This window comes from Alligator sinensis, unplaced genomic scaffold (genome assembly GCF_000455745.1).
Source record: "Alligator sinensis unplaced genomic scaffold, ASM45574v1 scaffold157_1, whole genome shotgun sequence".
NCBI lineage: Eukaryota > Metazoa > Chordata > Crocodylia > Alligatoridae > Alligator > Alligator sinensis.
In genome coordinates this window covers 1,262,498-1,277,192 of record NW_005842316.1, presented here as the reverse complement: position 1 = coordinate 1,277,192, position 14,695 = coordinate 1,262,498, and the positions used below count along the sequence as shown (strand labels likewise).

The 14,695-nt window shown below is 40.2% G+C and overlaps 1 protein-coding gene across 1 annotated transcript in view; it reads right to left on the bottom strand.

Moving 5' to 3' along the window:
- GRIA3 (glutamate ionotropic receptor AMPA type subunit 3) overlaps positions 1-14,689 on the bottom strand; it is a 217,223-nt gene extending 202,534 nt beyond the window's left edge. The window contains exons 1-2 of the mRNA XM_006028500.2: positions 14,590-14,689; positions 13,292-13,450 (exon numbers count right to left, since the gene is read on the bottom strand). Coding sequence (XP_006028562.1) covers positions 13,292-13,450; positions 14,590-14,674 — 244 coding nt within the window. The 5' untranslated portion in view covers positions 14,675-14,689. The remainder of the gene's footprint in view (positions 1-13,291; positions 13,451-14,589) is intronic.
- Positions 14,690-14,695: the final 6 nt, after the last annotated feature.

Sequence of the window (14,695 nt, the reverse complement as noted above, 5' to 3'; positions counted from 1 at the left end):
CAAGAGGGAGTACCTGACCCTGCCATAAGACACAACTGCTGAGTTTGCTATGCAACAAAAGTGAAGCAGTTACTTTTCCATACAGATGCCCAGAGAATGGCAGACAAAGTCTCCATCACTCCCCTACAGCACTAGGTAGCAAAGGTGCCTGGCCCCTTTAGGCAGACTGTCCAGCAGAAGGCTAAACAGCCTTCTTTGACACTCATTTGAGTTTGGAAAGCCACGAAATTTCAGAGGGCTCACAAGGCAAATGGAACTTGAGTTAAGCATCAACACTATGAAATAATCCCTTTTACCTTTGCTAATGCTCAAACCTTCTCGTTCGATTCTGGCCATCACAAGTAAAGTTTAACCATCAGCACATTCAAAACTTGCAGCCTTGCATCTATGGAATAGGTCAAGACATGAGCTTATCCCACCACAGCAAATAAGCCCATCTGCTGGACAGTTCTGGCATGATGATGATCAATAGTGCAAAGATTAATAACATTAACTCCAAAATGCTCAGAAGTAGGCAAACTCTCCAGACTGAATGAATACTGGGCGCACAACCCTGTTGGCGATATTGCCTCAGGGTCTCTGAGGACTCAGAGTTTGCAAGTTGGAAGAGTCTCACTTGCAGATGCAAAGTCAACAACTCTTTCAAAAGAAAGCTTTGAGTGTAATTTTTGAAAGCATCAATATCTGCAACATATTTATAGGGAGATCCTAAATCTTTGAGAACTGGTGCATTTTTCCAGCTTGCGGATTTGTATTGTCCTGTTCATTATTATTTTAAAATGATATTGGCTTAAACATGACTAACCTTTTTTCTAGCCATTGCTACATTGAGGATCAATCTGTACAATAGCAGCTGCGATTGCTGTTCTGTCACACTGCTTGCTTCCCAAGGAAGTGAATATTAAACTGCACTGTAGCTGAACAGTTATAAAAATCAAACAAACAAACAAACCAGGGCACTGGATGACTCAAAGAACAGCTAACAAGGCATATAAAGCCTTTCAGTTCTAGGTAATGACCAAGAAAGCAATGCAGGATGGTAGTAACCGATTCAATGATGCGCAAAGTGAACATTTCTTCGCGGACAGCAGGTAACAAAAACCACAGCCCTACAACTGGCACTAATTGACCCCTTTCCTGGCAGGCTCAGCAGATAAGATAGACAGTAGCATCTGCACTACAGACCCCTCTCATACAGAACAAAGCCATGCAGCCTCCTGATCATTGAGCTGCTTTGATAATAATACTTTACAGTTCTACAGTACATTTCATCTGGGATTGAGACTGGCAGGGCACCTTGGAGATACTTAAACTGCTGCTGACTTTCCTGTACCCGGTATGTAGAAAGAGGATTCAGGACATTCAGGCACTTTTTGCAAACGCTCAATATTTTAATATATATGTGGAATAGCTCAGCTCAGTCTCCGAGACACTGAAAGGATTAGGTCAACTCTGACATGCAATGATCCTTTGTCTTCTTGAAGGCTCAGTTAATGATCAATAAATGACACAATTTTGACTGCCCAAAAGATTTGGGACACCTTAAGGAATTATAACACTGTAATTAAAACACTGATAGAGTCTGAAGATAGGATCAAACACCACCCAGCAACCCACCTGACATGCTTTAAAGCACCACATAGTACAAAAAAAGGATTCCATATAAACAAAGCTTGCAAATCTGTCCAAAAGGATGTTACATGCACATTTGAGTGAAGGTACAAGGCAAGACAAATCATTCCAGGGTAAAAGATGCTAGAATTGATTAATAAAACAGTACTTATTAACATGGGGAATCTGCAGACACTACCAACAAAGCATAAACATTTTTTTCCAAAAAAGTGTGTCTTTGGGGAATTTAGCAAGTGAAGAATAATGTATTCAAATGAAGTTTGAAGGAAATAAAGAAGCATATTTGGTAATTACCCAAACTGAAATTAGATTGGGATATCAAGGTAGCTCCACTCTGCATGAAAAAAAAAATGCTCTCTTGACCACAGTTGGTTAAAGCAACTGTGTCACAAGTTTATGCAGAAGGTAAAGCTGTACTTAATAGACTGAACCAGACAAGCATAAGCTTTCATGAACAAGAGCTCGCTTCATTGAATACTATGAAAGAACATACCGAGGTTTGTTTAATCTATAACACAGAGCTTTTAGAGGAACATGGTCCACTGTCCTATTGGCTTTGTACTTGCTCAGAGGGAAAGTGCTATCTATTTCAATCACCAGTACCACTTTACCTATGCAGGTAAGTGCCACCAAGTGTTATTTGGCTCCCATTAAAGTCATTGACAAAACTCCCGCTGATTTCAATGAGGTCAGGATTTCACCCAACCCTTCTGTACATCAAGTTGAGGTTGCAAAATCCAGAAACTGGAGCAGACATAGAAAACAGAAATGAGGGCATGGATACTGAGAACCCCCCCCCCCTCCCCCCCAAACCGTTGCATATTTGAAAAAAAACACAAAAAAACAGAGAAATGGAGACTAAGTGACACAGGCTAAAAGCTAGGTCAGCATTCTGCACTGAAGAATGCTTGATTTACGAGTGTTTCAATTGAAAAAACAAAATCTTTCTTTGGCAGATTCTGCAGTCTATTACAGATACTTCTGAGGAACTCACTGCCATTTACACGGCAACACGACAGCGTGAACCTTTTGTGACATTCTCCAGAGTTTCAAAAGGAAAGCGTGTTTAACATTACACCATGTGCCATTTGCTCTCATACTGGTTCCATACTAGTTTAACTGCATGAGTTACTCTGCATTTACATGGGGGTAAATGAGATCAGAATCAGACTCAGCATGCCCATGGACCACCTGTGTTTTTTAATCTGTACATCTGGAAGGGCCATTTTTTTTTATAAATAGTGCAGCAGTGAGATATAAGTATATTTAGGTCTCAAAAGTCCTCTCAAATTTGCTAGTATGCATCACTGCATGTGATTTACAACTGTTTCAAAGCACAATAATGCGCTAGTCAGTGAGGTATTCCCAGTGCACATGAATGTATATTCTTCTAACAGAACATCTTAAGTGCTATAGAGCTTGGAAACTGTATTTAGTCTGGAGATACCCGAGTTAGCTCTAAATGAGATAGCCAGAGTAAAGTAGGCTAGACAGTAACACAGAAATACAGATAAGGTGATCTATGCTCCTCAACCCAACAAAGTCCAATTTTATGGACCCTACAGACATAATGCAAGGCTCACCTATTTATTCAGGGCTTTGTGGTCGACTGGATAGATTGGTTTGCAAACTCTCTCTAAATGTGTGTGTGTATGATAAAAGGAATGCAAAAAAGTACAGGATGCTTCTTCCAAAACACAGCAAGTTATCTTCCTTCATCCCATTTACTATGTGCCACTGGGAGAATATTTTCAGTGAAAAGTTTCTCTCATCCAAATAATGATTCAATTTCACTGGAATATTTCAGAAACTCATGCTGACTTCACCAAATGGTTTCAGTCAGAAAAAAATAGCATTTTCAAGAAAAGAAAAAAGGCCATCCAACCAAATACCCAAAGTGTTTCATGTCTACCTTTTGACTCAATTTATAAAAATGAAGCTTCACATTGACAGGTCAGTTGTGTTAGAAAAACTCTTTAAAGTTTAACAAAGTTAAAAAACTAAGGGTTTTTTTGTTTGTTTGTTTTAAAACAATTAATTTTGGGTTGATCCAAAACTACTACTACTTTTTCCTTTTAAAATTTTCATAACTACAAATGAATTGAGCGGGGGGGGAGGGAAGAAGAAGAAAGAAAAAAAAAAAAATCAAACACCAATACAGCTATAACCACTAGGGCTGTGTGAAGCTTTTCAGTTGCTGATTCGATTCAGCAGAGATTCGGCCCAATTTGGTGGCAGAATCTCCGAATCCAAATCCAATCAGGAGACCCTTTAATCTCTCTAAATTGAATCAGAACCCAGACTGCTTGGCAGCAGACCTGGAAGTGGACGAGAAGCATTTCCGGTCCACTTCCAGGTCTGCTGGGGAGCGCACTGGAAGGGCCCCCCACCTCCTGGCTTGGCAACTGGTGGCTCCTGGATCTGGGGACCCCCGGGGTACCTCTGCAGCTGATTGCTGAGCCTGGGGGTGCCCCCCAGCACACTCAGTGGTGGACCCAGTAGTGGGCCGGAAGTACTTCCAGTCCACTTCCAGGTTCACCACCAAGCATGTGGCAGGGGGGACGCTCCATCCAACCCCACCATCGCAGCATTCACGAGCCACGCCTGGTACCTCAAGGTATGTAGAAAAAACATTTAAAGCTGTGCCTATGGCTGAATCGCTGATTCTCCAAATCGGCATCAAATCTTCAGATTTGGATTTGGCCGAATCACATCGGGACAAAGATCCAAATCAACTAATCGAATCACTGTCCCTGATTCAGGCCAAATCTGAATCCAAATTGAATACGACCCATTTCACACACCCCTAATAACCACTGCCAAAGCCAGAAGAATCAGGCTACAAGAAGCTCAGAGCTGTATTATACAAGGAACTACACTGAGGTAACGTTGCTGCTGAAGAGTAAGATCTCAGCTACTTAGGGCAGTTAAAATATATATTAGAGTTACCATTTTAGTTACCAATGTATCTATTAATTGTGAGCATGCTGGTAATATGCTTGATGGGAAGGAATCTGAAGTAAACAGGGATAGCTGGGATTGCATATTTCTTCTTAACAGGCTAAAATATCTCATGCAGTCTTAGTCATGTTACCAAGAAATAGTAACACAAAGAGACATCTTTAGATAAGGATTTAAAAAGAAAAAGAAACAAAGCTATATTGAGGGCTCAGTCATGCAGTATTTACTCAGGCAAGACTCCTGTGACACTAGTGCACTAATGGTGCAGGGACAATGACTGAACTAGGGATCAAACACTTGAATAAAAAATATATACATATGTACACATCAAAGTATATTAACTTAAAGGGTGATTTGCAATTCCTAACCATCGGCTCGATTCCGTTTCAGATTTAGAACAAGGTTGGACCTCAGATCAGTAGTTCACAAACCAAAGAATGCTAATTAGCTTCCATCTAACTATTGGGAGACAACAAATGCATATAAACTTCAGTTTGATGACTACCATGCGTCATTAGAAACTGAACTTGGTGACATCGATTATGAAGCCTCAGAAAAAAACAAAACAAAACATAACACCCTGCATGTTTTTCAGGAATTAATTTGACACAGCAGTCTAGTTTAGGTAGCTCAGGGTAGGCTCACCTGCTGAAAAAATAAATGAATTACCTTAAAAATAGATTTGAGAGTCTGTATCATGCTTACAAACAGAGCCAGGTCATGATACAGCAACTGTGAAATTCTTTACAATCACTTGGTTACTCATTTGAAAAACAATTAGGCCCTGCATGGAAATACTGATTGAAAAGCACTAGTCCTGCCAAGGGCTGAGGGCCCTCAACTCCCCAGCTCCTATTAATTTAACTAGGAGCCAATGAGAAGTCAATGAGCTAAGTGTGCTCAGGGCATTGTAGGACTCGATGTTAGGTCTTCATGTCAACCTCTTAGCAGTCTGAGAATCAGGATTCTTATTGTCATGGTCTTCTGTGGGATTCATTCTTCACCACTGTGGTCAACAGGTGTTTTGTCATCTATCTGCTCAACAGCCAGAGCTAAGTTCAACAGCTGCTATGGTTGCTAACTGATAGAGACTCAGTAACCTAATCTGAGGGTCATTTCAATGCTAGAATTAGCCAACAAACTACATTTATGTTCTCTAATGGCATGGCATTGCGAACTCTATGCAGTACTTGGAGTCTCCCAAAGCATGACTAATATTTAGACATCCTTCCTCTGACTGACATCTCCAAAATGGAAGTCAGGAGAAAAAAAGGGGAGGCAACCAGCCACAAAATCACTTGCACTATGTATCTTGCTAACTAACCACCACAGATTCCTATTTCAGCACCATCAGTACATCTGAATAGGGGAAGCCAGGATCCAGCAATGCCTCTAGTAGAGATGGTTTCTCCTCCCAACAGTCAGGTAAGCATATGGAGTGCAGGTCTTCTTCCACAGCCCATGAAAGACCTGTGTTGTAGGAATGTAGACCAGGCCTTAAGTATGGAGCCGTGAATGTGGAAGGCAGGGAACTTTACTAATAAAAAGGAGCTCTTCTCCCCTCCAAGAGCTTCACAAATTTCAGGTGGAAAGCTGCAGATTTTTTCTTTGTGCAGCAATAGGCTGGTCCACTATACAGTTGGGATATGTGTGGTTCTGGGACCATCGTAAGGCTGTACATGTTATTTTGGCAAGGATGCAAAGGGCCAGATCCCATTCCACTGATTAGGCAGCTAAGTGGCACTTAGATGTCTAAGTTTCTCAGGTCAATTCTATTCCACCCTGCTCAAATCCTTGAAAAAACTGTTACCATGTCTACATTTGTAACATTTCTTCATTTTAGCATTGAGACTAGGTCACAAAAAGGAGGGAGGAGAAGAAAGAGCCACCCCGTCTTCTGTGTTAACTGTTTTTCAGCGACATAAGCAGGCGGACCCCACAGGGGGAAGCACAAGGAAGCAGTGGCTGCTGCTCCAGTCAATAGGCTGCAGAAGTTTCTAGCGGAGGAAAGTGTTACTATTCTGAAGTAGAAGAGGAACAACATTCAGCACGTATTATTTCTCTGTTATTTAGGGACAACCTCAGTTTCATGGCCATAGGCAGATGCAGGATTTTGAAAGAGGGGTGCAGATGGCATGGCACATAATCACAGATAACACATTTTTTTCCAGTTAAACAGAAACTAGATGCTTTACCAATATGCTAGGGGTTTACACTATATTATTCACTTCAAGATCAAAGCCAAAACAAATATAAATTAATTGGAATGTGCACTAGTTTGCTAGATTATTCAATGTAAATAAAAACCAAAATAAAATTGGCAAAAACAGTCAAAAGAATAGTGTTTCATTAGTCCTGTAGTCATCACAGTTAAATATACATATCCTATTCAATTTGTAAAACAAAATCTAGTCTTCTTGAGCATCTTGACAGTGCCTCCAGAACGTCACTGAGTCATTTCTACACCTGAGTTAGTTAATATTTCCACACCTGAATTAAGGTTTTTAACTAGAGTTAAAAACAGTCTGCAGGGATGTAAAATAGAATGGAATGTCTAACAGCAAAATAGCAGAAGAAAGAATAATCTGAATTGTACAACATCAAGGCCGTTAAAGGGGAGAGAGGGTACAGCGAAGAGAGATTAGCAGGAATTAGGTTGATTATAATGAGATATGAAGTCAACTGATTCCCTAAGCAAAGCCTGAATAGAAATGCTGCTGCCCCTCCCAGGAAGTTGGTTTTGAAGTTTGGGTGGAGCAGGAATCAAAGGGGAGGGTGCAATTTTACCACTGCCCCCTGCCTGGATCCACCCTCAACCACGGGTGTATCAAATTCACAAAAATATAGAAGACAGAAAAAGACCCACTTGTGGCTGAAAGCACTGATTGTCTTGTAAAAGCTTCCACAAACAACGACATCGTCTAAATCATGATTCATATACCAAAATGTGAACATTAACCCTTTCCATAACAGACATGTCCCAGAAACAGTACTTGAAGATATTGTTTTTTTCACTGAGTTCACTACAAAACTGTAACACTGACTTACCAATAACACCTGACCAGACTCTGCAATGAGCCTTAACTAGATCTGTGAAACAGTCATGACAAAGTGGGCATTTTAAACTTTTTAAATAGGAAAACATGAAATTGCTGGATTGTGCAGAGAGAGAGAGAGAAACCACCTTACTGGTGTGCCTTCAAGAACTTCTTACAGGACAACCCCACTTCCCAAGCTCCGAAGGGTTTGGTCCAATGTCCACTAAACTTATAGGAAAGAAACCTACTGATGCTAATAGCTTTTTGAGCAGTTTCCAAGACCTCTCTCAATACATTCTTTTTAAAAGCCTTTTGCCCATTGCTCAACTCATCATAAGGGAGTCTCCATGTTCTTCTGGAACTGGATTGTTTTAAAACTGTCAGGGATTAAAGTTCAACCCTTCCCAGGAAAGGGAGCTGTCTAGCCCCACTGGAATAAATAAGACCAGTTGTTGAGCTCTTCAGACCTTGTCCCAAACCAGTGGAAATTGAAAGGCAGTCAGCAGGATTCTGTGTAGCGTTCGTTCATTTGGTAAAGCACCATGCACACTTACAGAGCACAGTATACAAATATTTACTCAAATTGGATTTCTCCCTCAATCTGTATAGTATCAAAGGAATTAGAGAGAGAGACAGAGAGGAGAGGAAAGCTATTCTGTCTATTTTAAAATCAAATTAAAAAAAATATTAATAAAACTTCATTTAAAACATCACGGTTCCTTGCTAACAATAATAAAATCACCATAAGCTTAATGAGAAACTCTCTTCTCTTCCATTAAATAGTTATAACTTTTAGCTGGAAACAACTTTTTGCTGTCATTCCATAGACTCCAAACTACAAAAGCTTTAACAATTGATTGAACATGCTATTTTTCTTTCCAACAGAATGGTAAAATAGAATGATCCGTAATTTTGGAATTTCCATAGCAATAAAGCTATTTGTTTAATCTGTTTGGAACAAGATTATTTTGAAATCACATTTCAAAGTGTTTTGCCAAGACTGAGAACTGAGACAACCCACAACCCATTCCCTATCAAAGCTAGGAAGGCAATTAATTAGTCTTATAGAAACCCCCAGGGTTAGGCCTAAACTTTGCATGAGCTTGAGAGAGACAAGGGTAAGTCCTGACTGACCATTTTCAGCATCAGTGTCCTTTGCCAGCTGGCCAAAGAGAACAGAGATGCAAGGAACGCAAGTTGTCTTCCCACTGGCAACAAGAAATGCTGAGACATGCCTAACAAGAGAACATGTGCATGTGTGGTGGGGGGGTATGTGCATGTATATGCTATGTGCTGGGGGAGAAGGAATAATATACGCAGGAAATAGCACCTGTTATCATTTCCGTTGTGTCTATTTCTATAATGATATTGTGGTGGGCAAAACCAGGTGCTGCTTTCTATGAAATCCTATCATACTTAGTTTCAGAAGATTAAATACAGAAGAAGGGAAGTAGAACAAAAAACAATATTCAACCAAAGACACATGTGCTACACTCAAGAAAGTACCAAACAAATAGTTAAATGGATCCTAGCAAATTAGATAATTAGGTAATTATACTCTTCTTCTTCTCTCTTTGGTTTGTTAAAGAATGAATGTCTGTGGTAAAGATACTACACATCATCATTTGTTAAAATATAAAGAGAGACTCCTGGGTTTGAAAGATATAAGAAAAATGACTTAGAAAAATTAATGGGACAGGAATTTACAGCTGATAGGTTAGGTTGAGTTAGGAGAGGGAGTTGGTGGATTAATTCGATTCTGTAATCAAAGTCCTTTTCTCTCTGACACATCCCAACACCACCATTACATGATCAACAGATTTTTATAAAAACCTAAAGCGTTCCCTAGAAAAATTCCATGGGGAATTACAGAAAGGTTGGGCTTGCTTCGCTAAACGTTTCTTGCAAACCGTACATAATCCAAGAGCACATTTGTTGGCTGTAAAGGTGTACAACAGCAATTTTTGCAATGACAGTGCAGAGAGGGAATATGAGATCTGTGTGCTAATGAGCTGACACTGCAGAGGCTAGAGCAATGTAGTATAGTGCACTACAAGTGCAGAGCAGAAAGACACAGGCAGGTTATTTCTAGGGAATATGATCTACGGAACCTGAAGCATAATTCAATAGTAACACTAACATACTCTATTACAAGTTAGCATATGAACCTGCAACATGCTTCAGTGATGAAGTTATACATTTGAGCTGTTTCATGCAAATTATTTTGATAAAGACAGCTCACTCTGTCTTGAAGAAATGATGTAACATCTGTGTTTTACCTGCTTTTATTTAGATTCAGCTCAATATAGCTTCTTCAATTTTCGTTTTCTCTGCAGATGGGTGAGCGTGTGTGTGTTAAAATATGTAATCACTCCACAAAAACCCACCCATAAACTTTAACTCACTTTTCTTCTGAAAAAAAAAAAATTACATTCTCAGTGGAGTATTTGCACTCCCTCTCTATCTATGGAGATCATACATCTGAATAAAAATCAGTGGATGGATAGATTCTGTAGACATATCTGTCCTAATACTTAAGCAGGGTATTCAGAGAGTAGACAGGGAAATCTGATTACGCAGTGTTTTAGCTGAGAAGGGAGGGGATTAGGACAGAGGCTTGCTTGCCTGTGAAGGAATGTGCTCCCTATTTGAGGTTTGGCCAAACTGACCCCCTCAGAGGTGGCACTTCAGAAGAACAAGTTTTGGGTTTTTTTAATCTGCAGGGGCTGCCTGTGGAATGCACCTCAAAAGGGGTATCTTTTTCCACTGCAGGATACCTGCCTGTTCAAGGCATGCATGCACACACCCTATACCTGCAGTCAAGTACTCCAAAACAGTGGAGCAATTGAATGCAATGGTTCATGGATGCTAACACATACGCTTGAGCAACACACAGGTCTTGTCACTCACTGCCCCCTCAATTTCTTGCCAGCGCACCCTCCCAAAGTTAGGCACACCGACTCTCACGGACATGGCAGCCTGTGGAATCGCTGCAGGTTTCCTTCCTATGGATCACTGCCAATTGTAAGTTATCGATCACAAGCCTGGGTGACAGCACTTGAGACAATTGATTCTTATTTTCAAGAGGACTCAAAATGTTGTCAGAAGAGAGTTCTCTCGGTTATATGCCAGCACCCTGAAATTATCTACTACTCCATTAAGAAGTGATGATCTGATTGGGAATACTCAGGCCAGACAGCTTTATATGTTAGCCATGTAGCGTGATCAGCCATTAGGTTATCCCAGTGGATTGGTATGTATGAGCATTCTGACTTTCAAAGATAATTGCCTGCAGATCTGAAAAGAATGACAGCCCTTCTAGTTATTTATCTGTAGCTGTAAAGACCCAAGTGTTCAGTGGGATGGATTGTAAGGAGTATTTTTTTTATTTATAGTATATTAAACTGTTGGCATAGCTACCGACAAGGTCACCTTTTCATTTCCTTTCATCTATTTATTTACCCATGCTTACATATTGTTTAATATCGCCTTGCAGATGGATATCCCCTGTACTAAGGGGTCTCCAGGGATTTAACTTTTTCCAAATTTCACTGCACTAATATCTTCACTAGAATATGCAGCACCATGCTCAGATCAGTATGGAAAACCAACTTGCACGTTGCTAAATTGCCATCACTTTTGACTAGACAATGTCAAAAATCATTTCCTGTTGGAAGATTAGGAATACACTAAATAATACATTGGCTGTTTTTGAATAGGAGTATGGTTCACTTATCTTAGAGGGATCTGTAAAGAAGTACTGATAGAAGTTAAAAAAAAACAATTAATAGTTAATAACCCTACCAGATTAATGTATTTAGTTTAAATCCATATAATTGATATTTAGGAAACTATGTTTGAGATACAGCCTCTTGAAAGGATTACACTGATTAAGGATTAATAGTCAGATGTTTGTCGTAAAAGCTGTTGAGGAAGGATAGGATTAGTACAATAAGATGTAAAATACAGACATAAGATTTGGTACCTTTTAACACTTTGCCAAATATCATAATTGGGTATTATATAATATTTTTTTAAAAACTTGTAAAAGTCCTAATCCAAAACCCTTCAAAAGGCTAGGGCTACACTAACAGAAAGGAGTCACATGGGGCATGCATTAGAAGGGCAACCCATGTATTTTGCAAAGATTTCCTTACAATATACTTTTAAATTATTCTGTTTCCCACAAAATATTTTGTATGTGAAGGAGGATAAATTATATGGTTGTCTGGCCTTTCTAACAAAAAAATAATGTGTTTAAGTCATAAGGAGAGAGGCTGCATACAATCTATTGTGCCATAAACGAGGTAAAGTTAAGGGTTTGCTCCTACGAAATTAAAAAAGTCGAGAACTGGCACTGTCCTAAACTTTCAAATTCTCAGTTGACAAAATATTACATAATAACACTGTGCTTTTTTCCAGAAAAGTTTTACTGTACCAACTAGGCTTCTTATTTATTGTACGAAGTTCTCTGAGATTTTAAAACAGCAGTTGGTACATTGTATTCATAAATTCTAGGTCATACAGACTAATCTCTGTACAAACTGCATAGTATATCAACGCATCTACAAGCAGAGCAGGGCAGGGTGGTACCTTAGAGACTTAAGTTGTGTAGAAATTCATAAGCTTTCGAAGGCGCCAGCTTCCTTTGTCAGATGCTGTAAGTCTGATAGAGCATCTGATGAAATAGGCTGTCACCTATGAAAGCTCATGAATTTCTGAGCAAATTAGCCTGTAAGGTGCCATTCTGCCCTGCTTTCTGCTTGACTCCAGACTAATACAGCTAATACCTCTGTCTACTCATTGAATTCATACATAGTTACCTAATGGTAACTATCCTTCCATTTGTGAACGTGCTGTGATTATGTTTAAAGCCATATACAAACTTCATTCAGATATAAAAATCACAAAATAAATGTTTAAGAACTTCTATAGATAATGTAATGCTTTTTAAATTGCAGAACCCATGCCAGCCTTCCAGAAAGGGGGCTTATTTTTCAATTCATACAAATACCCCTCAAAGCCATATTTTGAATTGATTACTATTAAAAAAACCCCAGTGAAATGCAAGCACTGCTTATACTGAGCAATGTTTCATAATGCTAAGATCCCTTGCTTTAATAGTATTCATCAGTTTGTGGTCTCATTGGTTTTTATCAAGATTTTCAGAGTAGGAAAGAAAGCTATTTTAGGACAGAAGGAGGTCAGTAAGCCCATCCAGTTCTGTTTCTTCAAGGTCACTTGCAAACCGCCTTTTCCATGTTTTATTTCTTACACTGTAGTACTTGTCAAATTCTGCTTTTTCCTACAGCTAGGCTGTAGCCTTAACAAGAAAGTGGTATGTATCATCAGCACAGCTCTACCAACCCAAGACCACACATCATGCTTTTATAAATAATCTATTTCATCTCTACAAAGGAAACAAAAAACCCCCTAAACATTGACATTTTTAAGGGAAGAAATATGGTGAAAAACTTTCCCTGCAATATTATCTAACCATACAATGCTCTAAATCCATTTAAACCTGTTGTCATATGCACATTTGTTGCATTGCAATCTATGAAGTATTCATCTGAACTCCAATATGTCAGGGAGCAGTTCAAAAAAATTCAACCAGGAACCCCAGTGCGCTAAATTAGGAGAAACATATATTTACTTACAAGCATTAGTCACTGAAAAACTGTTGGAGGAGTCCAGGTGGTCTACATGATAGTTCAAATGGAAGGGCTTTTCTGTGATATTTTGGTTTGTGTTGTATAACTGCACAGCAAATCGAAAAGCACTGTGCTCCTGAACAGTATTTCTCATGAAAAGTCCACCTACAGGGAAAAAAATACAAGGAAAAAAAGATATCTGAAAATGATTTGTTAGCAATATTGCGTAGAATAAGATACATGTACATAAGGGCCACATTCAGCAACAGTGAAGAGAACAAGCTACAACAGGCATCCACATGTAAAATCTGCACACAGTATATGTATTAAACATATACTCCAAGATTTTCAAGCCTGAGTCCTTAAAGTCAAAGCAAGCTGTAGGCACCTAAAAAAAAATTTTAAAAGTGTCCTGATATTCATGTATGGTAAAGAACACCCCCAAAATTACACTGAAGGCAATGATAGCTGTTGGGTCTTTCAAAGCGACACCTCTAAAAATCAGGCCACTTTTATTGAGGTGCTTAAATATGGATTGGCAGCCTAACTTGAGGAGCCTGGGTTGCTAAAATTTGGCGGTGCCCTAGACAAACCTCACACACATAGATATAGCGCTAGTGACGTTTCACAGTGCTGTGAGCAGCCTTTCCACAGACTGCCGCAAAGGTAGGAGAAAAATCAAGTTTAACTTGCTTGTTCTTCGACTTCCAGCACAGACGGTCACACCTTTAGCGCTCGCCTTTATAGCTTCATCTATACTGTTAACCTTTGGTGCCCCTCACCATTTTCTTTGCCACGTACAATGTTTTCCCTTCGGGGGATGATATCACAGGAACACAGGTCAATCCTCTCTGTCATTAGCCAGGCCAACACATAAAAACAGGCGTCCGGGAATCGCTTGGAGTCGCCAAGCCCAGACGCAGGGCACGGCTTGTGCAGCTAAGCAGCAATCAAAACTACATTACGGGCCCCGTCCCCCTACCCCGCTGGTGATATTGGGAAGCAGTCAGGCGACTGATTATTTCAGCGATGCCTTCGCTTGGTCCTCCCAAACCAACAAAGCCCCTCTGCCTCTGCAAATCCCCCCCAAAAAAAAAAAAACAAAAACAAAAAGGAGAGGAACTTCCATGGGATCCTCACCAAGCAAATCTCCCACCGCCAGCCCTCCTGGCATGCAAGGAGCTGTCCCCTAGGAGCCTCTTCAGGGGCCCGGGGGGGTCTGGGGCTTCAAGGTCCGCAGGGCAGAGTTGGGGAGGAAAGCCCGAGGGAGGGAGGCGACAACTCGGCTCAAGTTGCCCGCTTACCGATGCTGATGGTGTTTGGGAAGCCGCCCAGAGCCTCCCCCAGCAGCCCCGCCAGCAGCAGCAGCAGCAGCGCCCGCTGCCCCATGGTCTCCGGCGCCGGCGCTTC